Source organism: Dendrobates tinctorius, unplaced genomic scaffold, assembly GCF_039654945.1.
Source record: "Dendrobates tinctorius isolate UK_male_01 unplaced genomic scaffold, ASM3965494v1 ptg000152l, whole genome shotgun sequence".
Taxonomy (NCBI): domain Eukaryota; kingdom Metazoa; phylum Chordata; class Amphibia; order Anura; family Dendrobatidae; genus Dendrobates; species Dendrobates tinctorius.
This window is the reverse complement of record NW_027361819.1, coordinates 6,805,372-6,831,126: the sequence shown is the minus strand read 5'-3', so window position 1 is coordinate 6,831,126 and position 25,755 is coordinate 6,805,372. Positions and strand designations below refer to the sequence as shown.

General features: G+C 47.6%; 1 protein-coding gene across 1 annotated transcript in view; it reads right to left on the bottom strand.

Annotated features, from left to right (window-relative positions):
* Positions 1-18,109, bottom strand: part of LOC141050845 (serine protease 33-like) — a 52,579-nt gene extending 34,470 nt beyond the window's left edge. Inside the window, exons 1-3 of the mRNA XM_073547526.1 lie at positions 17,951-18,109; positions 11,572-11,782; positions 7,797-8,068 (exon numbers count right to left, since the gene is read on the bottom strand). Of these exons, the coding sequence (XP_073403627.1) occupies positions 7,797-8,068; positions 11,572-11,782; positions 17,951-17,993 (526 nt within the window). The 5' untranslated portion in view covers positions 17,994-18,109. The remainder of the gene's footprint in view (positions 1-7,796; positions 8,069-11,571; positions 11,783-17,950) is intronic.
* Between the last annotated feature and the right edge of the window lie 7,646 nt (positions 18,110-25,755).

Sequence of the window (25,755 nt, the reverse complement as noted above, 5' to 3'; positions counted from 1 at the left end):
ATGCTCGGCCTCTGCTCTCTGCATTACTTATAGAGCTGCTGAGCCCCCCAGAGATTCTGACAACAGGGGTCTGCAGTGTCGTCCTCATTGGAGCAGAGTTGTGAATGCTTGGCCTCTGCTCTCTCCATTATATATAGAGCTGCTGAGCCCCCCCATAGGTTCTGAGAACAGGGTTCTGAAGTCTCATCTTGAATGGAGCAGAGTTGTGCATGCTCAGCCTCTGCTCTCCATTGTCTATAGAGTTGCTGAGCTCCCCAGAGGTTCTGAGAACAGGAGTCTGCAGATTCGTCCTGAATGGAGCAGAGTTGTGCATGCTCGTTCTCTGCTTTCTCCATTATCCATAGAGTTGCTGAGCCCCCCATAGGTTCTGAGAACAGGGGTCTGCAGTCATGTCCTGAATGGAGCGGAGTTGCACATGCTTGTTCTCTGCTTTCGCCATTATATGTAGAGCTGCTGAGCCCCCCATAGGTTTTGAGAACAGGGGTCTGCAGTCGTGTCTTGAATGGAGCAGAGTTGTGCATGCTCTGCCTCTGCTTTCTCCATTATCTATAGAGCTGCTGAGCCCCCCATATGTTCTGAGAACAGGGGTCTGCAGTCGTGTCCTGAATGGAGCAGAGTTGTGCTTGCTCTGCCTCTGCTTTCTCCATTATCCATAGAGTTGCTGAGCCCCCCATAGGTTCTGAGAACAGAGGTCTGCAGTCTCATCATGCATGGAGTATAGTTGTGCATGCTCGGCCTCTGCTCTCTGCATTACTTATAGAGCTGCTGAGCCCCCCAGAGATTCTGACAACAGGGGTCTGCAGTGTCGTCCTCATTGGAGCAGAGTTGTGAATGCTTGGCCTCTGCTCTCTCCATTATATATAGAGCTGCTGAGCCCCCCATAGGTTCTGAGAACAGGGTTCTGAAGTCTCATCTTGAATGGAGCAGAGTTGTGCATGCTCAGCCTCTGCTCTCCATTGTCTATAGAGTTGCTGAGCTCCCCAGAGGTTCTGAGAACAGGAGTCTGCAGATTCGTCCTGAATGGAGCAGAGTTGTGCATGCTCGTTCTCTGCTTTCTCCATTATCCATAGAGTTGCTGAGCCCCCCAGAGGTTCTGAGAACAGGATTCTGAAGTCTCATCTTGAATGGAGCAGAGTTGTGCATGGTCGGCCTATGCTCTCTCCATTATCTATAGAGTTGCTGAGCCCCCCAGAGGTTCTGAGAACAGGGGTCTGCAGTTGTGTCCTGAGTGGAGCAGAGTTGTGCATTCTCGGTCTCTGCTCTCCATTATCTGTGGAGGTGCTGAGCCCCCCATAGGTTCTGAAAACAGGGGTCTGAAGTCTAGTCCTCAATGAAGCAGAGTTGTGGATGCTCGGCCTCTGCTCTCCATTATTTATAGAGCTGCTGCGCCCCGGAGATTCTGAGAACAGGAGTCTGCAGTTGTGTCCTGAATGGAGCAGAGTTGTGCATGCTCTGTCCATTATCTATAAAGTATAAAAGTATTATTGCTATAGGGGCAGTCAGGTTATTGCAAGTGTCAAGGCTGAATATGTGGCATTATTACTTTCTAATGGGCAAAATGTGGGCACTGTTTTACTGCATTTACACAAAGCATTAATATTTTCTATGGGAAAATTGTACCATCTATTCTACATGGCACAAAGGAGGCATACTTACTATGTAAGGAGCACAGTGGTGGCATAAATATGTCTGGGCACAATGGTGGCATTATTATTTAGGTAGCTCAGTGGTGGCATTATTATGTGGGAGCATAGCTGTGGCATTATTATGTAGGGGCTCAGTGGTGGGCATTATTAGGTGGGGACACAGTGGTGGCATTATTAGGTGGGGGGACAGTGATGGCATTATGTGGGGGGACTGCAGTGGCATTATGTGGGGGCACAGTGGTGTCATTATTATGTGGGATCACAGCTGTGGCATTATTATGTAGGGGAACAGTGGTGGGCATTATTAGGTGGGAACACAGTGGTCACATTATTATGTGGGGGGACAGTGATGGCATTATTAGGAGGGGAGACAGTGGTGGCATTATAATATAGAGGCACAGTGGTGGCATTAATATATGGGGGCACAGTGGTGGCACTATGTGGGGGGACTGAAGTGGCATTATTATGTGGGAACACAGTGGTGGCCATTATTATTTGGGGGATTGTAGTGGCATTATTATGTGGGGGCACAGTGGTGACATTATGTGGTGGCATTATTATGTGGGGTAGTTAAAGGAATCGTTATTGTGCCACACAGCAGGTGCAGTAATAGGGACATACAGTATATTGCAGCGGCCCAGTATTGGGGTATCAGCAGGATGAGGGGTTTGTAGAGGTTGGGAATAGATGGGGACGGTGCAGGAGATGTGAGAAGTCAGATGTGTCTGTGCTGTAATCTCTGCAGATGAGTCCTGGCTGGAGAAGTCGTCACGTCGGTCTCGGCCAGATGGAGAAGACAGGAAATGTGACGACTCCACCAGAAGGAACGTCAGCTGTAAGTCACTATCTGTAACTGTGCTGTAATCTCTATGTATTCTGCAGGACTGGTATTTACCACTATATGATCACCGTATGGCTGTAGTATTAGGGTTGGTCTTTGTGTAAAGATGCATATTCAGTTATTTCTCCTATCCTCACTATTAGGCTAAGTGACCATTGTTCCCATCAGGGTTATCTGGATAGGGGCCCCTCAGATGTTAGCCCCCCTGAGCAGAGCCCCAAGCTATGCCTCTGCTGCTAAGTGAATGCAGTGACATGGATTATAACAGAGACCATTATTAACATGGTGATTGTACCCGTCGTGAAATCATTAGGACTTGTACCCGTCGTGACATCATTAGGACTTGTACCTGATGTGACATCATTAGGACTTGTACCCGTTGTGACATCATTAGGACTTGTACCTGATGTGACATCATTAGGACTTGTACCTGACGTGAACTCATTAGGACTTGTACCCGTCGTGACATCATTAGGACTTGTACCCGTCGTGACATCATTAGGACTTGTACCCATCGTGACATCATTAGGACTTGTACCCATCGTGACATCATTAGGACTTGTACCTGTCGTGAAATCATTAGGACTTGTACCTGATGTGACATCATTAGGACTTGTACCCGTCGTGACATCATTAGGACTTGTACCTGTCGTGACATCATTAGGACTTGTACCCGTCGTGACATCATTAGGACTTGTACCCGTCGTGACATCATTAGGACTTGTACCCGTCGTGACATCATTAGGACTTGTACCCGTCGTGACATCATTAGGACTTGTACCCATCGTGACATCATTAGGACTTGTACCTGACGTGACATCATTAGGACTTGTACCCGACGTGACGTCATTAGGACTTGTACCTGACGTGACGTCATTAGGACTTGTACCCGACGTGACATCATTAGGACTTGTACCCGTTGTGACATCATTAGGACTTGTACCTGTCGTGACATCATTAGGACTTGTACCTGTCGTGACATCATTAGGACTTGCACTTGTCATGACATCATTAGGACTTGTACCCATCGTGACATCATTAGGACTTGTACCTGACGTGACATCATTAGGACTTGTACCTGACGTGACATCATTAGGACTTGTACCCGACGTGACAGCATTAGGACTTGTACCCGACGTGACATCATTAGGACTTGTACCTGTCGTGAAATCATTAGGACTTGTGCCTGTCGTGAAATCATTAGGACTTGTACCTGTCGTGACATCATTAGGACTTGTACCTGTCGTGACATTATTAGGATTTGCACTCGTCGTGACATCATTAGGACTTGTACCTGTCGTGACATCATTAGGACTTGTACCTGTCGTGACATCATTACGACTTGTACCCGTCGTGACATCATTAGGACTTGTACCTGTCGTGACATCATTAGGACTTGTACCTGACGTGACATCATTAGGACTTGTACCCGACGTGACATCATTAGGACTTGTACCCGACGTGACATCATTAGGACTTGTACCTGTCGTGAAATCATTAGGACTTGTACCCGTCGTGACATCATTAGGACTTGTACCTGACATGACATCATTAGGACTTGTACCCGTCGTGACATCATTAGGACTTGTACCCGTCGTGACATCATTAGGACTTGTACCTGACATGACATCATTAGGACTTGTACCCGTCGTGACATCATTAGGACTTGTACCCGTCGTGACATCATTAGGACTTGTACCTGACATGACATCATTAGGACTTGTACCCGTCGTGACATCATTAGGACTTGTACCCGTCGTGACATCATTAGGACTTGTACCCATCGTGAAATCATTAGGACTTGTACCCGACGTGACATCATTAGGAGTTTTACCTGTCGCAACATCATTAGGACTTGCACTCGTCGTGACATCATTAGGACTTGCACTCGTCGTGTCATCATTAGGACTTGTACCCGTCGTGACATCATTAGGACTCTGTACCTGTCGTGACATCATTAGGACTTGTACCCGTCGTGACATCATTAGGACTTGTACCCGTCGTGACATCATTAGGACTTGTACCTGACGTGACATCATTAGGACTTGCACTCGTCGTGACATCATTAGGACTTGTACCCGTCGTGACATCATTAGGACTCTGTACCTGTCGTGACATCATTAGGACTTGTACCCGTCGTGACATCATTAGGACTTGTACCCGTCGTGACATCATTAGGACTTGTACCTGACGTGACATCATTAGGACTTGTACCTGACGTGACATCATTAGGACTTGTACCCGTCGTGACATCATTAGGACTTGTACCCGTCGTGACATCATTAGGACTTGTACCTGTCGTGACATCATTAGGACTTGTACCTGACGTGACGTCATTAGGACTTGTACCTGTCGTGACGTCATTAGGACTTGTACCCGACGTGACGTCATTAGGACTTGTACCCATCGTGAAATCATTAGGACTTGTACCTGACGTGACGTCATTAGGACTTGTACCCGTCGTGACATCATGAGGACTTGTACCCGTCGTGACATCATTAGGACTTGTACCCGTCGTGACATCATTAGGACTTGTACCTGACGTGACGTCATTAGGACTTGTACCCGTCGTGACATCATTAGGACTTGTACCCGTCGTGACATCATTAGGACTTGTACCTGTCATGACATCATTAGGACTTGTACCTGTCGTGACATCATTAGGACTTGTACCCATCGTGACATCATTAGGACTTGTACCTGACGTGACATCATTAGGACTTGTACCTGACGTGACGTCATTAGGACTTGTACCCGTCATGACATCATTAGGACTTGTACCCATCGTGACATCATTAGGACTTGTACCTGACGTGACATCATTAGGATTTGTACCCGTCGTGACATCATTAGGACTTGTACCCATCGTGACATCATTAGGACTTGTACCTGACGTGACATCATTAGGACTTGTACCCGTCGTGACATCATTAGGACTTGTACCCATCGTGACATCATTAGGACTTGTACCTGACGTGACATCATTAGGACTTGTACCCGTCATGACATCATTAGGACTTGTACCCATCGTGACATCATTAGGACTTGTACCTGACGTGACATCATTAGGACTTGTACCCGTCATGACATCATTAGGACTTGTACCCATCGTGACATCATTAGGACTTGTACCTGACGTGACATCATTAGGACTTGTACCCGTCGTGACATCATTAGGACTTGTACCCATCGTGACATCATTAGGACTTGTACCTGACGTGACATCATTAGGACTTGTACCCATCGTGACATCATTAGGACTTGTACCTGACGTGACATCATTAGGACTTGTACCTGTCGTGACATCATTAGGACTTGTACCCATCGTGACATCATTAGGACTTGTACCTGACGTGACATCATTAGGACTTGTACCCGTCGTGACATCATTAGGACTTGTACCCGTCATGACATCATTAGGACTTGTACCTGACGTGACATCATTAGGACTTGTACACATCGTGACATCATTAGGACTTGTACCCGTCGTGACATCATTAGGACTTGTACCCATCGTGACATCATTAGGACTTGTACCTGACGTGACATCATTAGGACTTGTACCCATCGTGACATCATTAGGACTTGTACCTGACGTGACATCATTAGGACTTGTACCCGTCGTGACATCATTAGGACTTGTACCCGTCATGACATCATTAGGACTTGTACCTGTCGTGACATCATTAGGACTTGTACCCATCGTGACATCATTAGGACTTGTACCTGACGTGACGTCATTAGGACTTGTACCTGACGTGACGTCATTAGGACTTGTACCCGTCATGACATCATTAGGACTTGTACCCATCGTGACATCATTAGGACTTGTACCTGACGTGACATCATTAGGACTTGTACCCGTCGTGACATCATTAGGACTTGTACCCATCGTGACATCATTAGGACTTGTACCTGACGTGACATCATTAGGACTTGTACCCGTCGTGACATCATTAGGACTTGTACCCATCGTGACATCATTAGGACTTGTACCTGACGTGTCATCATTAGGACTTGTACCCGTCATGACATCATTAGGACTTGTACCCATCGTGACATCATTAGGACTTGTACCTGACGTGACATCATTAGGACTTGTACCCGTCATGACATCATTAGGACTTGTACCCATCGTGACATCATTAGGACTTGTACCTGACGTGACATCATTAGGACTTGTACCCGTCGTGACATCATTAGGACTTGTACCCATCGTGACATCATTAGGACTTGTACCTGACGTGACATCATTAGGACTTGTACCCATCGTGACATCATTAGGACTTGTACCTGACGTGACATCATTAGGACTTGTACATGTCGTGACATCATTAGGACTTGTACCCATCGTGACATCATTAGGACTTGTACCTGACGTGACATCATTAGGACTTGTACCCGTCGTGACATCATTAGGACTTGTACCCGTCGTGACATCATTAGGACTTGTACCCATCGTGACATCATTAGGACTTGTACCCGTCGTGACATCATTAGGACTTGTACCCGTCGTGACATCATTAGGACTTGTACCCGTCGTGACATCATTAGGACTTGTACCTGACGTGACATCATTAGGACTTGTACCCATCGTGACATCATTAGGACTTGTACCCGTCGTGACATCATTAGGACTTGTACCCATCGTGACATCATTAGGACTTGTACCTGACGTGACATCATTAGGACTTGTACCCATCGTGACATCATTAGGACTTGTACCTGACGTGACATCATTAGGACTTGTACCTGTCGTGACATCATTAGGACTTGTACCTGACATGACATCATTAGGACTTGTACCCATCGTGACATCATTAGGACTTGTACCCGTCGTGACATCATTAGGACTTGTACCCGTCGTGACATCATTAGGACTTGTACCTGTCGTGACATCATTAGGACTTGTACCTGTCGTGACACCATTAGGACTTGTACCCGTCGTGACATCATTAGGACTTGTACCTGTCGTGACATCATTAGGACTTGTACCCGTCGTGACATCATTAGGACTTTCTTGGATATAATTGCAGTAAAATATTTTTAAATTCAAACTGAAAACCGTTTTTGTGCATTAATTTCTGTAATTCTGAGTCCATGGATGGGGAGTACATGGAGGAGTACAGGCTTCCACAACCATTTTTAACTTTTCATGCATTTTTGTAGAAGGGATTCTTAAAGGACCGGTGCCCCTGAGTAACATCGCTCATCGACTGCCTATAACTGGCGCCCGGAGTGGGAAGCAATCAGTGATGGAGGTCTTACCCGGTGGTGAATGCTGAGATGAGGAGCTGAGCGTCACTTACCACCACAGTGTATGTTCCCCCAGCCGGAAACCCAGCACTCCAGACCGCAGGGGAAGGCGACAGAGGCGGCGGGCAGGCAGATGGGCTGGATGTACTTGGTGTAGGAGACCGGGCTGTCGAGCTTTAGTAGTGCAATGTCCCAGTTCATATCAATTTTATTATAGTTTTTATGAATTATAAATGTCTCCAGACCACGATCGGCTTCATTAGGATTTTTAAGTTGCAGCTCGTGGGCTCCTAATCTCACATAATAATTACTAAATTTGCGGTCACTGTGGAGCAAAACAAAGGATCCAATGTCAGAAGGGTCATAACAAGATAAAACATCCGGTTGATCAAAATCAACCCATTTTCCAATACTCAACTAGACAATTATCATTTTATATCATTGTAGAAATATATAGGTTTGAGGGGTACAGATGCATCCGTCTATGCCAGAGGTCTCAAACTGCATTTCTCAAGGGCCGCAAACAGGTCATGTTTTCAGGATTTCCTTGTATTGCACAGGTGATAATTTAATCACCTGCACAGATAATGATTCCAGCACCTTGTGCAATGCTAAGGAAATCTCAAAAACACGCTTGGTTTGCGACCCTTGAGGAATGCAGTTTGAGACCCCTGGCTATGCCTTTTCTCCTGGCCTGAGATCAGTGCTGTGAGATCAGTGCTGTGAGATCAGTACTGTGAGATTAGTGCTGTGAGATCAGTTCTGTGAGATAAGTGCTGTGAGATCAGTGCTGTGAGATCAGTGCTGTGAGATCAGTGCTGTGAGATTAGTGCTGTGAGATCAGTAATGTGAGATCAGTGCTGTGAGATCAGTGCTGTGAGATTAGTGCTGTAAGATCAGTGCTGTGAGATCAGTGCTGCGAGATCAGTGCTGTGAGATCAGTGCTGTGAGATCAGTGCTGTGAGATCAGTGCTGTGAGATCAGTACTGTGAGATTAGTGCTGTGAGATCAGTGCTGTGAGATTAGTGCTGTGAGATCAGTGCTGTGAGATCAGTGATGTGAGATCAGTGCTGTGAGATCAGTGCTGTGAGATTAGTGCTGTGAGATTAGTGCTGTAAGATCAGTGATGTGAGATCAGTAATTTGAGATCAGTGCTGTGAGATCAGTGCTGTGAGATTAGTGCTGTAAGATCAGTGCTGTGAGATCAGTGCTGCGAGATCAGTGCTGAGAGATTAGTGCTGTGAGATCAGTGCTGTGAGATCAGTGCTGTGAGATTAGTGCTGTGAGATAAGTATTGTGAGATCAGTGCTGTGAGATCAGTGCTGTGAGATCAGTGCTGTGAGATTAGTGCTGTAAGATCAGTGCTGTGAGATCAGTGCTGCGAGATCAGTGCTGAGAGATTAGTGCTGTGAGATCAGTGCTGTGAGATCAGTGCTGTGAGATTAGTGCTGTGAGATAAGTATTGTGAGATCAGTGCTGTGAGATCAGTGCTGTGAGATCAGTACTGTAAGATTAGTGCTGTTAGATCAGTGCTGTGAGATCAGTGCTGTGAGATCAGTAATGTGAAATCAGTGCTGTGAGATTAGTGCTGTAAGATCAGTGCTGTGAGATCAGTGCTGTGAGATCAGTGTTGTGAGATCAGTGCTGTGAGATCAGTGCTGTGAGATCAGTACTGTAAGATTAGTGCTGTGAGATCAGTGCTGTGAGATAAGTGCTGTGAGATAAGTGCTGTGAGATCAGTGCTGTGAAATCAGTGCTGTGAGATCAGTGCTGTGAGATCAGTGCTGTGAGATTAGTGCTGTGAAATCAGTGCTGTGAGATCAGTGCTGTGAGATCAGTGCTGTGAGATTAGTGCTGTGAGATCAGTGCTGTGAGATCAGTGCTGTGAGATTAGTGCTGTGAATCAGTGCTGTGAGATTAGTGCTGTGAGATCAGTGCTGTGAGATTAGCGCTGTGAGATTAGTGCTGTGAGATCAGTGCTGTGAGATTAGTGCTGTGAGATCAGTGCTGTGAGATTAGTGCTGTGAGATTAGTGCTGTGAGATCAGTGCTGTGAGATTAGTGCTGTGAGATCAGTGCTGTGAGATCAGTGCTGTGAGATCAGTGCTGTGAGATTAGTGCTGTGAAATCAGTGCTGTGAGATCAGTGCTGTGAGATCAGTGCTGTGAGATTAGTGCTGTGAATCAATGCTGTGAGATTAGTGCTGTGAGATCAGTGCTGTGAGATTAGCGCTGTGAGATTAGTGCTGTGAATCAGTGCTGTGAGATCAGTGCTGTGAGATTAGTGCTGTGAGATTAGTGCTGTGAGATCAGTGCTGTGAGATTAGTGCTGTGAGATCAGTGCTGTGAGATCAGTGCTGTGAGATCAGTGCTGTGAGATTAGTGCTGTGAAATCAGTGCTGTGAGATTAGTGCTGTGAGATCAGTGCTGTGAGATCAGTGCTGTGAGATTAGTGCTGTGAATCAATGCTGTGAGATTAGTGCTGTGAGATCAGTGCTGTGAGATTAGCGCTGTGAGATTAGTGCTGTGAGATCAGTGCTGTGAGATTAGTGCTGTGAATCAGTGCTGTGAGATCAGTGCTGTGAGATTAGTGCTGTGAGATTAGTGCTGTGAGATCAGTGCTGTGAGATTAGTGCTGTGAGATTAGTGCTGTGAGATTAGTGCTGTGAGATCAGTGCTGTGAGATTAGTGCTGTGAATCAGTGCTGTGAGATTAGTGCTGTGAATCAGTGCTGTGAGATTAGTGCTGTAAGATCAGCAGCTTTACCATGATTCTGTGATACAGTCTGAAAACGTTGATGCCATAAGGGTCCATGTGCCGCCCTGTGGATGGGATGTGAACTGCAGCCTGATGACATCTTTACTAGTACGTCACCATATTGGACTGAATTTGTACAGTGAGAATTTAAAGTCCTCAACCAAATTTTCAGTTATTTTAGGGTGAACATTTCTGTATGTGAAAAAGGTCATCTAGGATAAAACTACTGATGGCCTGCCTGTGGGCTTGATCATTGACATAACATCATTGTGGGTCTGACCATCAGCTGATAACTGCTCCGTCACCCCCTCATTCTAAGTAATGCACAGAGAAGGACGCAGCTGCCCCATATGTTGCCTAGTGGTCACTTCCGAGTGCTTCACTTTACCTTTAATTGACTTAAAAAATAAGTAAAAAAAGTAAAAAACAAACATAATTGATATCAGCGATTTAAAGTCCAATCTATCAAATTCTTAAGTTAAATAACCAGTGTGTAAAACATCAGAAATAAAAAAAATAATAATAAACATATTAGCTATCAGCACATGAAAAATTAACTTGTATGGGAAATGAAAAGTAAGAAAGAATGTCCGATCTCAATGTCGCGTGTCCCCCAAAACATCCGTTCACCAAGCAATAGATGCGCCCTCACACCACCCCATTAAGAGAAAAAATAAAAGTTACAACTTACGACACAAAACACAAATTTTTCTAAATTTCCAAATATTTTTTCACCACAACCAAAGAAAAAAAATCAAGTTGCTGAATTATTTTTACAGCACAGTAACAACCATGAAACAATGGTGACATTGCACCTTTTTTTACTGTTTTCCTACATTTGTAATTTGCTATTTTCCTGTTTTCAGTCCAATGTGGTAAAGTGAATTGTGACATTCAGGTGATCCTACAAATAATAAGGCTCCGGCGTCTACGGGAAAAAACAGTTATGGCTCCGGGAAGAAAGTTCAAAAACTAAGAATTGTCTTGGTTGGTGGGGAGGGGTGTCAGACATATATCAGGGATCTTATCAAGAGGTTCATATGTCTGCTGAGGTGTGTGAACCCAGAACTTACTCATCAACGCAATGGGCAGCGGTCAGCACCCACTGAGGGGCGATGAGGGAACCTCCACATGTGTGGTGGTACTTGGAGTCATCTTCCTCCCTGTGCATCAGACTGACTTGCCACGGCCATTGTCCTTCTACAGCATCTGTGCCACCAACTATGCGGTCGGTGACCTGCGAGGAGCCACAGACTGCGCCGCCATCTGCAGGGTTGGAAGTAGCTGGAAGGAAAGATCCACACAAGTCAATAGTCGCTGTTCCCAAGCTCCATCTATGTTACATTACTACAGACACATCACATGGCCACAGACTCGTACTTACCAAACCTCACAAGACATAGTGGAGGCTCCCAAAAGAGTCAGCAAATCTGAGTTCCACTGACCAAGGAGTTCCGAGAAGGTTCTCCAATCATGGAGATGGGGAACAGGACAGAATAGTTGGGAAGAGGCATAAAGTGGTGTACTGTAGCTACAGACACATTTTGGGAATGATGACTGTTTTCTCCTGGGGGGTTTTTTTGTGTCAGATGTTTAGCTGCTGTAGACACAACTCCTGATAGTTTATTTAAGAATTATTCCCAAAATATCTGGTTAGCTTCCATCTCCTGAGCCAGCAGCTGGACCTTTATTTTACCACTGAACCAAGGACAAAAATGCTATACCATAGAGTCGGGTATAAAAAAAACCCCACCAAAAAAGCAGGCAACGATGAATCTATTTTATATATATGTTTATGGATATGGATTTTTCAACCAGGAAAACCCTGTTTGAACATCTCCTATGTGTCTGTGACGCCAAGTTCAGATCATCACGGTGTTTTTCAGGACTGTCTGCTCTTCACTGATACTGACACTGTCCATAAGACGCCCGTTTTATTGGATCCATTGCAAAAATGACATAAGTTGCTGAATCCGGCCTTCTGATGATTATAATTATTTTAATGGTGGATGTAAAAAACAAATGAGAAAAAGGGAAATAATAAACACCATATGGATGAACAATCTTATACTTTTCTGGAAGGACTCATTCATTTTACACTTGTCTGAACCGGCATTACTGTAGGTTCTCATTATAGAAAGGTTGTTCGTGTTTGACTATTTGGCTCACTTACCTTCGTCAAAATGAATGAACCTCACCTTTTTTGGCAGACGTAGCAATAGTGGAATTTATGGATTCAACGTTTGCATAATGCTGCATTTTGTGCTTGTATTTATTTTGAAGTGCACAAGGCAAAACGGTGGGAGAAAAGACAATCGTTGGGTAGGAGAAAGTGAGAACATGTTGGAGCCTTTGAGAAGGAAACTGTGAGAAAAGAAAACGATGGGAGAAAATATGATCGTTGGGTAAGAGAAAATCAGAAGAAGATGGTGGAGCCTTACAGAAGGAATCTCTCTCTCTCTCTCTCTCTCCTTTTCCAGGCTGCAATTCCTTTAAAATTCTTCATTTGTCGGATCCGTCAAAAAAACGGACGGGTGCCATCCGTTATCATCAGTAATAAAACGGATCCGCCATCCGTCCTTTTGGCGGATCTTGACTGATGCAAAAAACTGAAGTGTGAAAGAGGCCTAAGGTGGAGACTCCTGACCACACTCCAACATCTGCACCCCACACCACAAAGTAGTGTAGCAAAGCACCTTCGGCGGCTCCCTGCTTGGAGTATAGCAAAGTACCCATTGGTGGCTCCCTGCTTGGAACACGAAACGTGCTGGGAGGTGGGTGGAGTTAGATTGCATTACAAGGAGCGCGGGAAGAGTTTAGGATGACAAGTCAGTTGGTTAGAGAGTTGGAGAGAAGAAGATCCCTGGAGAGAGGGATAGATGGATGGAAATGCTGCAGCAGATCCCAGTGACCTGGGTCTGCTGGCACAGGAAAGGAAGAGAGAGAGAGCAACATAGACTGAAAGCCTGACTCTCCATAGAAAGAAAGATCAGTATGGAACGTGAGGAGTAAAAGGGAACAGAGGACATGGGTTAGAAGAGAACCCTTCCTAGAAGTTCCAAGCACAAGGCCGGGGCCCGGTCCCCGAGGTTGTATGGATACTAATGGTCCTGCAGCAGACACCGGAGGAATAGAAGTAGTGACCACTTTATTCCCACACAAGACTTGGGGGCACAACAGCAACATATTAGTGAGCCGGGACTTAGTAGCAAGATGTCCCCGAAGCAGGCTACAGCTGTCTGCCGTACAAGTAGAGTTCATAAGAACATCGGACAGGAGGAACTCCAGTGTAACTCAGTACTAGGAGTACTTCATTTAAAGGCACTATAAGAGGAGACGTTCAGAAATGCACATGTTGGCGGAGTGTTGGAAGGGACTATTCCATCTGGCCTGGAGGTTGACTGAGTCCCTGACCCGGAGGACATGGCACGGAGGCAGGCACCTGTTTGTACAACAAACTGTGAGTAAAGCTTTGGAACTACATGCCCTGGTGTCCTCCACTTATTCACTGCGCCATCCCGACTAGCACAGCCGCCACCTCTGCGCCTGACACTACACCATCTAAGTGTCACTTCACCTACACTGCCCTTGGACTCCAGCCCTGCCTGTGGAGGGATAGAACATCACTGCTGCACCACACCATCTGTCCCAGAGGATCTGTCTGCAGCGTCGGCTTACATCTTCATTGCCGAACACCACAGGTGGCGTCATGAATCACTTATAAACTTTCATCACTATAAGCACACTGCAACAACTCCCTTTACAATGGGCGCTCAGGGCCACAGGCCGGGCTACAGCTGCTGTGACATCTCCCATTGGAGCTCATCGGGTCCGGTACCGAGTACCCCGCAGCCCTGGGTGTGAGGGCGACCCATTTTTGGTGTCACAAACAGGATGACGAGACCCGATGCCATTGGGTTCTGTGTACCTGAGATCTGCTGGACTTAAAACTGTTGGAAATGTGCAGAAGACCTAATTTGATAGACTGTGAAATGAATGTTAAAAATGGCTGCCGGTGCGGTGAAGAAGGGCGTGACAGCCTGGGTGGTCCTAAGAAAAGACCGCGAACTGTCCTGGGCCTCCCCTGTCTGAACTTCTATGCGACAGCAACATGGCCCACCCCCCGAGGGGTTCGTATACTGGCTTGGTATGGAGGAGTTGGAAAAAGACGCCGCCCCCAGAAGGAGGAGCGGAAGCCAGTGGCGGGAAAAGAGCAAAGGCGAGAAGAAGAACGCCAGAATGCCATATTGGAAGGAGAAGAGAGGAGGCCTGCGGAGTGCGAGGAGGTTAAGCTGAATCTCCCCGGCGCAATCTCTGAAGGCTCGGACCCGGCTTCCAGGATGGACTGTCAACAGCTGATGCAGGAGATTGCCCGGTTGACTCATGAACTGCGGCTGAAGCAGGAGGCGCTCTGGAGGAAGAAGTGGCAGCCCGCCCTGGAGGGGCTTACACCCGCGGTACCCCAGTCACCGGTACCCGCCGTCGCTGCACCGGATCTTCCCCAGGCAAACCCTGTAGAGCCTGCGACCACTGCAATACCATCAGCAGTGTCCCCTGCAACCTCTCCGTTACCACTGCCGCTGTGTGAGGCAGAGGGAGCTGAAGCGGAGGAAGAGGAGCTCCTGCCTGGACCTGACGAGGCCGCGCAGGTCCCATCGGAGACCCCCGTGGACCGGACAACCATAACTACCACCGCTGCCACCAGGACCCGCACCGTGCTAGCACCGGAGTCGAGACTCCACCACCGGGAGGCACCGGGTGTAGATGCTGGCCCTCCTAACGGGCTACCCCCCGAATTCTCATTGTCGGAGGCTGGCCTGCTAGAGCTTGAAATGGGGGTGTTGGACGAGTCATCCGGGGGCACTAGGCTGATGGAGATGGGGAAATGGAAGAAGTCCCTGCTGAGGAGGGTGCGGTTGGAACAGGCGCGCACCTTACGACATCTTCAGGGCTTGGAAGAGTCTAGGTTGCTTCGGGACATTGAAACGCATCATGGGTTCTCTTGGCCGCAGCTGCAAAACCCCCGTGTAGCCTCCTACCTACGACAACAGACCACGGCATCCCTAGATGTTAGACCAAGGGCCAGAGCAGCAGTACTCTCTGAGGATGAAGAACCTTATCCATTGATACCAGCTACCACTCCTACCGACTTACTGGTTTCGGAGACATCGCCAGGAACAGCTGATATGCCTACCCCTGCTGTACCTCTGGCAGCATCTTCAACCACTGCAATCGCATCTGGTGGACACCCAGAGCATCTCCCCTGGAAGCAGCCCAAGCAACCAGCTTCCAGAAACCAAGGAGGGGATAACTAGCTATAATGTTGATTTGAACTAACTTTTGTTGCCCAGGAGGATATTAGCAAGTTTCCATCTTTTCTATATTTTTTCTATTTTTGATTATGATGTTTATTTGTTGATCCCGTTGTTGCCCAGTTTTATTGGCAGCGTTCTTCTATTACCTTTGAACTGTAGAGATCATGGACGCTGAGTGATTCGGAACTGATAATGTACATAGTTTGCACCTCTTTAGGTGCTTTCTCTTGGTTTTACATAGGAACCTCACCTTAGAAAAAGGACTACCTCGTTAAAAGGACATTTCCAGACATGATGGCCAACCCAATGTCTACTCTTTGCACTTATTAATAATGCTTAGTATTTTTGAACAAGAAACTAGAAAGTGATAATGTGTAGTAACAGTATTAATGACAGATTTTATAGGGTTCGTTTGAGAAAGAAATATAGAGAATGTTTTACACTACGTGAATAAAGATGTGAGAATTGAATAAAAGTATGCAGGTGACAAACCAGGTGTTGATGGTTGTCACTCATTAAGGAAGTAGAAAGTGTAACAGATAACAGAAAAGAAATGTGTTGCTAGAAAATGTGTTCTGATAGTGAATTTGCTTCCATAGCACTTTAAATTAGGTAGCATAACTTTCAATACAGATAGACAGTTGAATTGCTTGTAACGTTCAAGAAACAGTGCCTCCCACATTGGGAAGTTTAGTATAAGATATGCTTATTATGCAATATAAAAATTTGTAAGTTCCTGTATTGTCAACTGCGTTTGCCTTGCAGCCCGCGGACGTGCAGTGTTTAACGGGGGGGTATGTGGCGCCCCTGAGGCTCAGTCGCCACAGAGGTACTGCACCTCCTCCTGAGGTGTGGTATCCCACTATCCAGGTAAGGTGGAGACTCCTGACCACGCTCCAACACCTGCACCCAACACCATAAAGTACTGTAGCAAAGCACCTTCGGCAGCTCCCTGCTTGGAGTATAGCAAAGCACCCATTGGTGGTTCCCTGCTTGGAACATGAAACATGCTGGGAGGTGGGTGGAGTTAGATTGCATTACAAGGAGCGGGAAGAGTTTAGGATGACAAGTCAGTTGGTTAGAGAGTTGGGGAGAAGAAGATCCCTGGAGAGAGGGATAGATGGATGGAAGTGTTGCAGCAGATCCCAGTGACCTGGGTATGCTGGCACGGGAAAGGAAGAGAGAGAGAGCAACATAGACTGAAAGCCTGATTCTCCATAGAAAGAAAGATCAGTATGGAACGTGAGGAGTAAAAGGGAATAGAGGACGTGGGTTAGAAGAGAACCCTTCCTAGAAGTTCCAAGCGCAAGGCCGGGGCCCGGTCCCCGAGGTTGTATGGATACTAATGGTCCTGCAGCAGACACCGGAGGAATAGAAGTAGTGACCACTTTATTCCCACACAAGACTTGGGGGCACATCAGCAACATATTAGTGAGCCGGGACTTAGTAGCAAGAAGTCCCCGAAGCAGGCTACAGCTGTCTGCTGTACAAGTAGAGTTCATAAGAACATCGGAAAGGAGGAACTCCAGTGTAACTCAGTACTAGGAGTACTTCATTTAAAGGCGCTATAAGAGGAGACGTTCAGAAAGGCACATGTTGGCGGACTGTTGGAATGGACTATTCCATCTGGCCTGGAGGTTGACTGAGTCTCTGACCCGGAGGACATGGCATGGAGGCGGGCACCTGTTTGTACAACAGACTGTGAGTAAAGCTTTGGAACTGCATGCCCTGGTGTCCTCCACTTATTCCCTGCGCCATCCCGACTAGCACAGCCGCCACCTCTGCGCCTGACACTACGCCATCTAAGTGTCACTTCACCTACACTGCCCTGGGACTACAGCCCTGCCTGTGGAGGGCTATAACATCACTGCTGCACCACACCATCTGTCCCAGAGGATCTGTCTGCAACGTCGGCTTACATCTTCATTGCCGAACACCACAGGTGGCGTCACGAATCACATAAACTTTCATCACTATAAGCACACTGCAACAACCCCCTTTACAATGGGCACCCAGGGCCACGGGCTGGGCTACAGCTGCCGTGACATCTCCCATTGGAGCTCATCCGGCCCGGCACCGAGTACCCCGCAGCCCTGGGTGTGAGGGCGACCCACTATATACATATTAGATTCCTTACCGAGATGTAGGACTAACAGGACACAGAGCAGGTTCTTCTCCATTTCTACTTTTTGTCTTCTCTTCTTGTAGTGCGCTTGGCTCCTCAGTTGTAGTCAGATATGGTAGGAATGGTGAGATGTGAAGTTCTAACTCTGATTTACAAGGAATCATTGATTGTCTTTTTATGATCTCTCTTCAATTTACTTTTATAACTTAGAACATTTTCACTTTCCTTTCTGCGAGTAGATTAATAACCTGATACAATATCTGTATTTGTAAGGTGAAGTTCACATGTTCGACCATGATCTGTTCCTGGTAAAATATTAATAGCTGGTATTGAATTTGAAGATATATCACAGAATCCATAGAGCCTGATGGTACGGGGTGTGATCTCAGGGGACTCTGTGTTTACCTTCCTGTTTCAGTATCTCCTAAACATTATATGTCTTCATAGTCTTCACACAGAGGCTGGACAGACATCTGTCTGAGACGGCTTAGTGACTCCGGCATTGAGCGGGGGGGGTTGGACACGATGACCCTGGATGTCCCGATGACCCTGGATGTCCCGATGACCCTGGAGGTCCCGATGACCCTGGAGGTCCCGATGACCCTGGATGTCCCCATGACCCTGGAGGTCCCTTCCTACTCTAACATTCTAGGATTCTATGATATTACAGTGTAACGATAAAGATGAACCACAAAGCTGTTCCTTGAGTTCTTCTGAAGTCACCGTACATCAGACCTAACCTATCAAACTGTTCTGGCATTTTATTACTGCTTATCAGTGGAAAATCTCTTTTACGGAGGACGTTTCACAAATTATGACCATGTAGACTGTACTTTCCTACACATAGTATTGGCAATGTAGATGAAGTCTTTTGCTTTTCCTTTCTTTACTACTTGAGAGATGTAGGGCTCTGAAATTATTAGCACCAAATGTGATAATTCTATTATTCAAACAGAAAGCTGTCCAATCATAAAGTTATCATCAATGAAATGCCCATGGGAAAGGTCAGAAGAATTGTTAAAGCGGGCTGGTGCAAGACAATGCCTCACGTGATCACGCTGACGTCTCCTCTCCCAGCGCTTTACCAACAGGACGTTTCTGGAGAGAAGCGTTGTGCGTTGTCACGTCTCACAGTTTTAATCTTCTCTGTGGGTGTTTCATTTCTGTCAGGACTGTTGGCGTCTACTTTTTCTTACCTATGACACTGCCTTTTGATTGATTGGACAGTGTCATAGCGGATTGAGTGCATGCCTATAGAGCTGAACGAAATAAAATGCCCTTGTGAATAAGAAAATTATCATATTGGATACCAGTAATTTTGGTACCCTGTATCTTCCAAAGAGAGTGGAGAAAAATACATTTTTATCTACATTCCTGCTACTGTGCCATAGGGAATCATCAAAGCCTAGATGTCAACCACCTTAACGACAATCTTCACCAGGAGTTATACAGCCTTAGATCCTGGAGGACAAGCATGAACATACATATCTCTGTTCATGGTAGAGCGTGACGGTGACCTGCAACCATTAGGCAATTATGGCATATCTGTGGCACCCCTAATGGTTTAGTCGCCACAGAGGTACTGCACCTCATCCAGAGGTGTAGTATCCCACTATCCAGGTAAGATGGAGACACCTGACCACACTCACACACCCGCATCCCACACACACTTAGAACAGCAAAGCACCCCTTATGGCCCCTGCTTGGTTCATGAAGGGTGTTGGGAGGTGGGTGGAGCTTAGGTTGAAAGCAGGAGAACTGCAAGAAGTTAGGATAGTTCCCCTTAGGGGGAGGAAGTGAGAGGACGTGTCTGCAGCAGCTTCCTGGTATCTGGAGCTGCAGGGAAGGAAAGGAGCAGAAGGAAGTTCCCTGGAGGGAAAAGGGGTTCTCTCAGAGGCACGGGTGGAGAGTGCTACCCGTGGGGCTCGTTCCACACTGACAGACATCAGGTGGGGGAGAATCCAGGTCGCAGAAGGGTCTCGACCCCTTTACCTAGTGGAGTGTACAACAAGGGCTCAGCTAGCAAGCCGACAGCTGTGGCAACTTTAGGGGCCACAGCCGACTACCATAGTTATCTTCTCCGGAAAGACAGCCAGAAAGGATCAAGGAAAAGTAGTGAGTCACGTTGTCCTCCGACAGGATCTGCGGCAGCTGGCCTGGGACACTGACTGTGAGGTGCTGGAAGGAAAGGAAAGTGGAAAGCAGCACTGTGGAGATGGCCAGGAAAAGCACATACTGAAAGGAGTGCTGGAAAGGTGTACTTCATTTGCCTGGGAGTTGATTGAGACCCTCACCTGGAGGACACGGCACAGAAGCGGGCATCTGTGTGCACCAGAAAACTGTGAATAAAGCTTTGGAACTGCATGCAGCTGTATCTCTGCCTTCTTCCTGCGTCAACCTTTCAGCACTGCTACATCCCTTGCCTGAACCCTACGGGTCGCCCTCCCAGGGCCGCGGGGCACTCGGTACTTGGCCGGTGTCAGTGGGATGTTTCACAGCAGCAGAGACCCGGTCCGTGGCCCTGGGCGCCCAAATCAATGGTGGAATGTAATGGTTTGAATGAATAGTTCGTGACGCCACCTGTGGTGTTCGGCAAGTGGGTTGTTAGGCCGACGCTGCATACAGATCCTCTGGGGATGGTGGTGTGGTGCAGCCAAGATGATGAAGCTCCCCACAGGTGGAGCTGTAGCCCCAGGGCAATGTAGGTGCTATGGATGAGGAGAGGCGCAGGCGGTGTGGAAGCTGGTACCCAGATGTAGCGGTGCTGAGTGTGTTGGTGCGGTAATGAATGGAGGACACCGGGGCTTGTAGTTCCAAAGCTTTACTCGCAGTCTGTAGTACACACAGGTGCCTGCCTCCGGGCCGTGTCCTCCGGGTCAGAGACTCAGTCAACCTCCAGGCAAGATAGGATGCTCCCCTCCAACACTCTGCCAACATGTACCTTTCTGAACATCTTCTCTATACCGCCTTTAAGTGTGAAGATCTCCTAGTACTGAGTTACACTGGAGTTCCTCCTGACAGATGTTCCCAAGAACTCTACTTGTATGGCAGACAGCTGTAGCCTGCTTCGGGGACTCCCTTCTCCTGAGTCCCGGCTCTCTATCCAAGTTCCTGTTGTGCCCCCAAGTCTTAGATGGGAGTAGCGCATTTACAGCCCACTACTCCACCGGTGTCTGCTGCAGGACCATAAGTGTCCATACAACCTCGGGGACCGGGCCCCGGCCTTGCGCTTAGAACCTATAGGCAGGGTGCTTCCTTCCAACCCACGTCCTCTCTGTTCTCTTTTACTCCTTCGTTCTGTACTAATCTCTCCTTACTATGGATGCTTAGGTTACAGTTCAATGTCCTTCTTCCTCCTTTCCTTTCCCGTGCCAGCTGGCTCAGATCACTGAGACAGCTGCAGCACTCCTTCCTTTATTCCTTCTTCCAGGGATCCCCACTCCTCTCCGAGTGGCTTCCTTCTCTCCAACCTCACGGACTGACCTGCAATTGTAAACCTCCCCGCTCTTTTATGTATTCTAACTCCACCCACCTCCCAGCACGTTTAGTGTTCCAAGCAGGGAGCCACCAAATGTGCTCTGCTACACTCTATGCAAGAGCCGCAATGTGGCTTTGCTGAACTACTGTGTTGTGTGGGATGTGAATGTTGGAGTGTGGAAAGGAGCTCCCACCTTACCTGGATGGTGGGGCACCACACCTTAGGAGAAGGTGCAGTACCTCTGTGACGACCGAGCCTCAGGGGCGCCACACCTACACCATCTACCTCAACATCTACTACAACTGCCCTGGGACTACAGCTCTGCCTGTGGAGAGCTATTACACCTCATCCCACCATCTGTCCCAGAGGATCTGCACTGCAGCGCTGGTCCCCTTCTGACCCAGATACCACAGGTGGCGTCACAAACTTATCTACACATAAACTTTATACAGCATCAATCCTCTTATTCTCCATGGACACTCAGGGCCACGGACTGGGTCACTGCCACCGTGACACATCCCTTTAAGACACTGGCCCAGTACCGAGTAAACCCACAGCCCTGGGGGTGTTCCATATCCTTGTGACAGGAATATCTGATATTCAAGACTATGAGTTGCCTTTAGGGCATGTCACCAACCACAAGGTCTATAAGCAGTAGATTATTTTGTTAGGAAAATCTGCTACCTTTTACGGTAGCGATACAAGTGTAACACAGCCAGCAACACCCTTCTGCTCTCCTTTGTACAATTACGGTACTTATCGTCTGGAGGTGGGAGGCTCCTGTGTAATCAGTAACACCTGCCCCTGTTCCTCCAACCTAGAACCTCCGTCCAACTCTCCATCACAGTGCCATCCGGTTGCCAGATAAAAGTTGTCATGAAATGATGACATTGGGTGAGTTGGTTAAACAGCTTTCTTCTCTCCACTTCATTTTAGCTAAGTAATTGGTTGTTGTAGTGTGTATTGGCCTCGGCTTCTTTATTACGCCTTTTTGATATGTTTTCTCACAGCCTGTTATCAACTCTTGACCTGTTATTTGCTGCGGTTCTTATACGCTAAGCTTCTGCCACCACCAGTCTAAGACTAGTACTGAAGGAACTGTGAGATCCCTGCAGTGAAGAACATTAGACACGGCATCCCGATATAGACTACATTTTAGACAGTCCACCACTACTATTACTTTTACACACAGTATTATGGTGGTGGCTGGTAAAGACATTCTTCTCTGTCTTGTGGCACAGGAAAGGTCTGCTGGCACAGGAAAGGAAGAGAGAGAGAGCAACATAGACTGAAAGCCTGATTCTCCATAGAAAGAAAGATCAGTATGGAACGTGAGGAGTAAAAGGGAACAGAGGACATGGGTTAGAAGAGAACCCTTCCTAGAAGTTCCAAGCACAAGGCCGGGGCCCGGTCCCCGAGGTTGTATGGATACTAATGGTCCTGCAGCAGACACCGGAGGAATAGAAGTAGTGACCACTTTATTCCCACACAAGACTTGGGGGCACAACAGCAACATATTAGTGAGCCGGGACTTAGTAGCAAGATGTCCCCGAAGCAGGCTACAGCTGTCTGCCGTACAAGTAGAGTTCATAAGAACATCGGACAGGAGGAACTCCAGTGTAACTCAGTACTAGGAGTACTTCATTTAAAGGCACTATAAGAGGAGACGTTCAGAAATGCACATGTTGGCGGAGTGTTGGAAGGGACTATTCCATCTGGCCTGGAGGTTGACTGAGTCCCTGACCCATAGGACATGGCACGGAGGCAGGCACCTGTTTGTACAACAAACTGTGAGTAAAGCTTTGGAACTACATGCCCTGGTGTCCTCCACTTATTCACTGCGCCATCCCGACTAGCACAGCCGCCACCTCTGCGCCTGACACTACACCATCTAAGTGTCACTTCACCTACACTGCCCTTGGACTCCAGCCCTGCCTGTGGAGGGATATAACATCACTGCTGCACCACACCATCTGTCCCAGAGGATCTGTCTGCAGCGTCGGCTTACATCTTCATTGCCGAACACCACAGGTGGCGTCATGAATCACTTATAAACTTTCATCACTATAAGCACACTGCAACAACTCCCTTTACAATGGGCGCCCAGGGCCACAGGCCGGGCTACAGCTGCTGTGACATCTCCCATTGGAGCTCATCGGGCCCGGTACCGAGTACCCCGCAGCCCTGGGTGTGAGGGCGACCCATTTTTGGTGTCACAAACAGGATGACGAGACCCGATGCCATTGGGTTCTGTGTACCTGAGATCTGCTGGACTTAAAACTGTTGGAAATGTGCAGAAGACCTAATTTGATAGACTGTGAAATGAATGTTAAAAATGGCTGCCGGTGCGGTGAAGAAGGGCGTGACAGCCTGGGTGGTCCTAAGAAAAGACCGCGAACTGTCCTGGGCCTCCCCTGTCTGAACTTCTATGCGACAGCAACATGGCCCACCCCCCGAGGGGTTCGTATACTGGCTTGGTATGGAGGAGTTGGAAAAAGACGCCGCCCCCAGAAGGAGGAGCGGAAGCCAGTGGCGGGAAAAGAGCAAAGGCGAGAAGAAGAACGCCAGAATGCCATATTGGAAGGAGAAGAGAGGAGGCCTGCGGAGTGCGAGGAGGTTAAGCTGAATCTCCCCGGCGCAATCTCTGAAGGCTCGGACCCGGCTTCCAGGATGGACTGTCAACAGCTGGAGCAGGAGATTGCCCGGTTGACTCATGAACTGCGGCTGAAGCAGGAGGCGCTCTGGAGGAAGAAGTGGCAGCCCGCCCTGGAGGGGCCTACACCCGCGGTACCCCAGTCACCGGTACCCGCCGTCGCTGCAGCGGATCTTCCCCAGGCAAACCCTGTAGAGCCTGCGACCACTGCAATACCATCAGCAGTGTCCCCTGCAACCTCTCCGTTACCACTGCCGCTGTGTGAGGCAGAGGGAGCTGAAGCGGAGGAAGAGGAGCTCCTGCCTGGACCTGACGAGGCCGCGCAGGTCCCATCGGAGACCCCCGTGGACCGGACAACCATAACTACCACCGCTGCCACCAGGACCCGCACCGTGCTAGCACCGGAGTCGAGACTCCACCACCGGGAGGCACCGGGTGTAGATGCTGGCCCTCCTAACGGGCTACCCCCCGAATTCTCATTGTCGGAGGCTGGCCTGCTAGAGCTTGAAATGGGGGTGTTGGACGAGTCATCCGGGGGCACTAGGCTGATGGAGATGGGGAAATGGAAGAAGTCCCTGCTGAGGAGGGTGCGGTTGGAACAGGCGCGCACCTTACGACATCTTCAGGGTTTGGAAGAGTCTAGGTTGCTTCGGGACATTGAAACGCATCATGGGTTCTCTTGGCCGCAGCTGCAAAACCCCCGTGTAGCCTCCTACCTACGACAACAGACCACGGCATCCCTAGATGTTAGACCAAGGGCCAGAGCAGCAGTACTCTCTGAGGATGAAGAACCTTATCCATTGATACCAGCTACCACTCCTACCGACTTACTGGTTTCGGAGACATCGCCAGGAACAGCTGATATGCCTACCCCTGCTGTACCTCTGGCAGCATCTTCAACCACTGCAATTGCATCTGGTGGACACCCAGAGCATCTCCCCTGGAAGCAGCCCAAGCAACCAGCTTCCAGAAACCAAGGAGGGGATAACTAACTATAATGTTGATTTGAACTAACTTTTGTTGCCCAGGAGGATATTAGCAAGTTTCCATCTTTTCTATATTTTTTCTATTTTTGATTATGATGTTTATTTGTTGATCCCGTTGTTGCCCAGTTTTATTGGCAGCATTCTTCTATTACCTTTGAACTGTAGAGATCATGGACGCTGAGTGATTCGGAACTGATAATGTACATAGTTTTGCACCTCTTTAGGTGCTTTCTCTTGGTTTTACATAGGAACCTCACCTTAGAAAAAGGACTACCTCGTTAAAAGGACATTTCCAGACATGCTGGCCAACCCAATGTCTACTCTTTGCACTTATTAATAATGCTTAGTATTTTTGAACAAGAAACTAGAAAGTGATAATGTGTAGTAACAGTATTAATGACAGATTTTATAGGGTTCGTTTGAGAAAGAAATATAGAGAATGTTTTACACTACGTGAATAAAGATGTGAGAATTGAATAAAAGTATGCAGGTGACAAACCAGGTGTTGATGGTTGTCACTCAATAAGGAAGTAGATAGTGTAACAGATAACAGAAAAGAAATGTGTTGCTAGAAAATGTGTTCTGATAGTGAATTTGCTTCCATAGCACTTTAAATTAGGTAGCATAACTTTCAATATAGATAGACAGTTGAATTGCTTGTAACGTTCAAGAAACAGTGCCTCCCACATTGGGAAGTTTA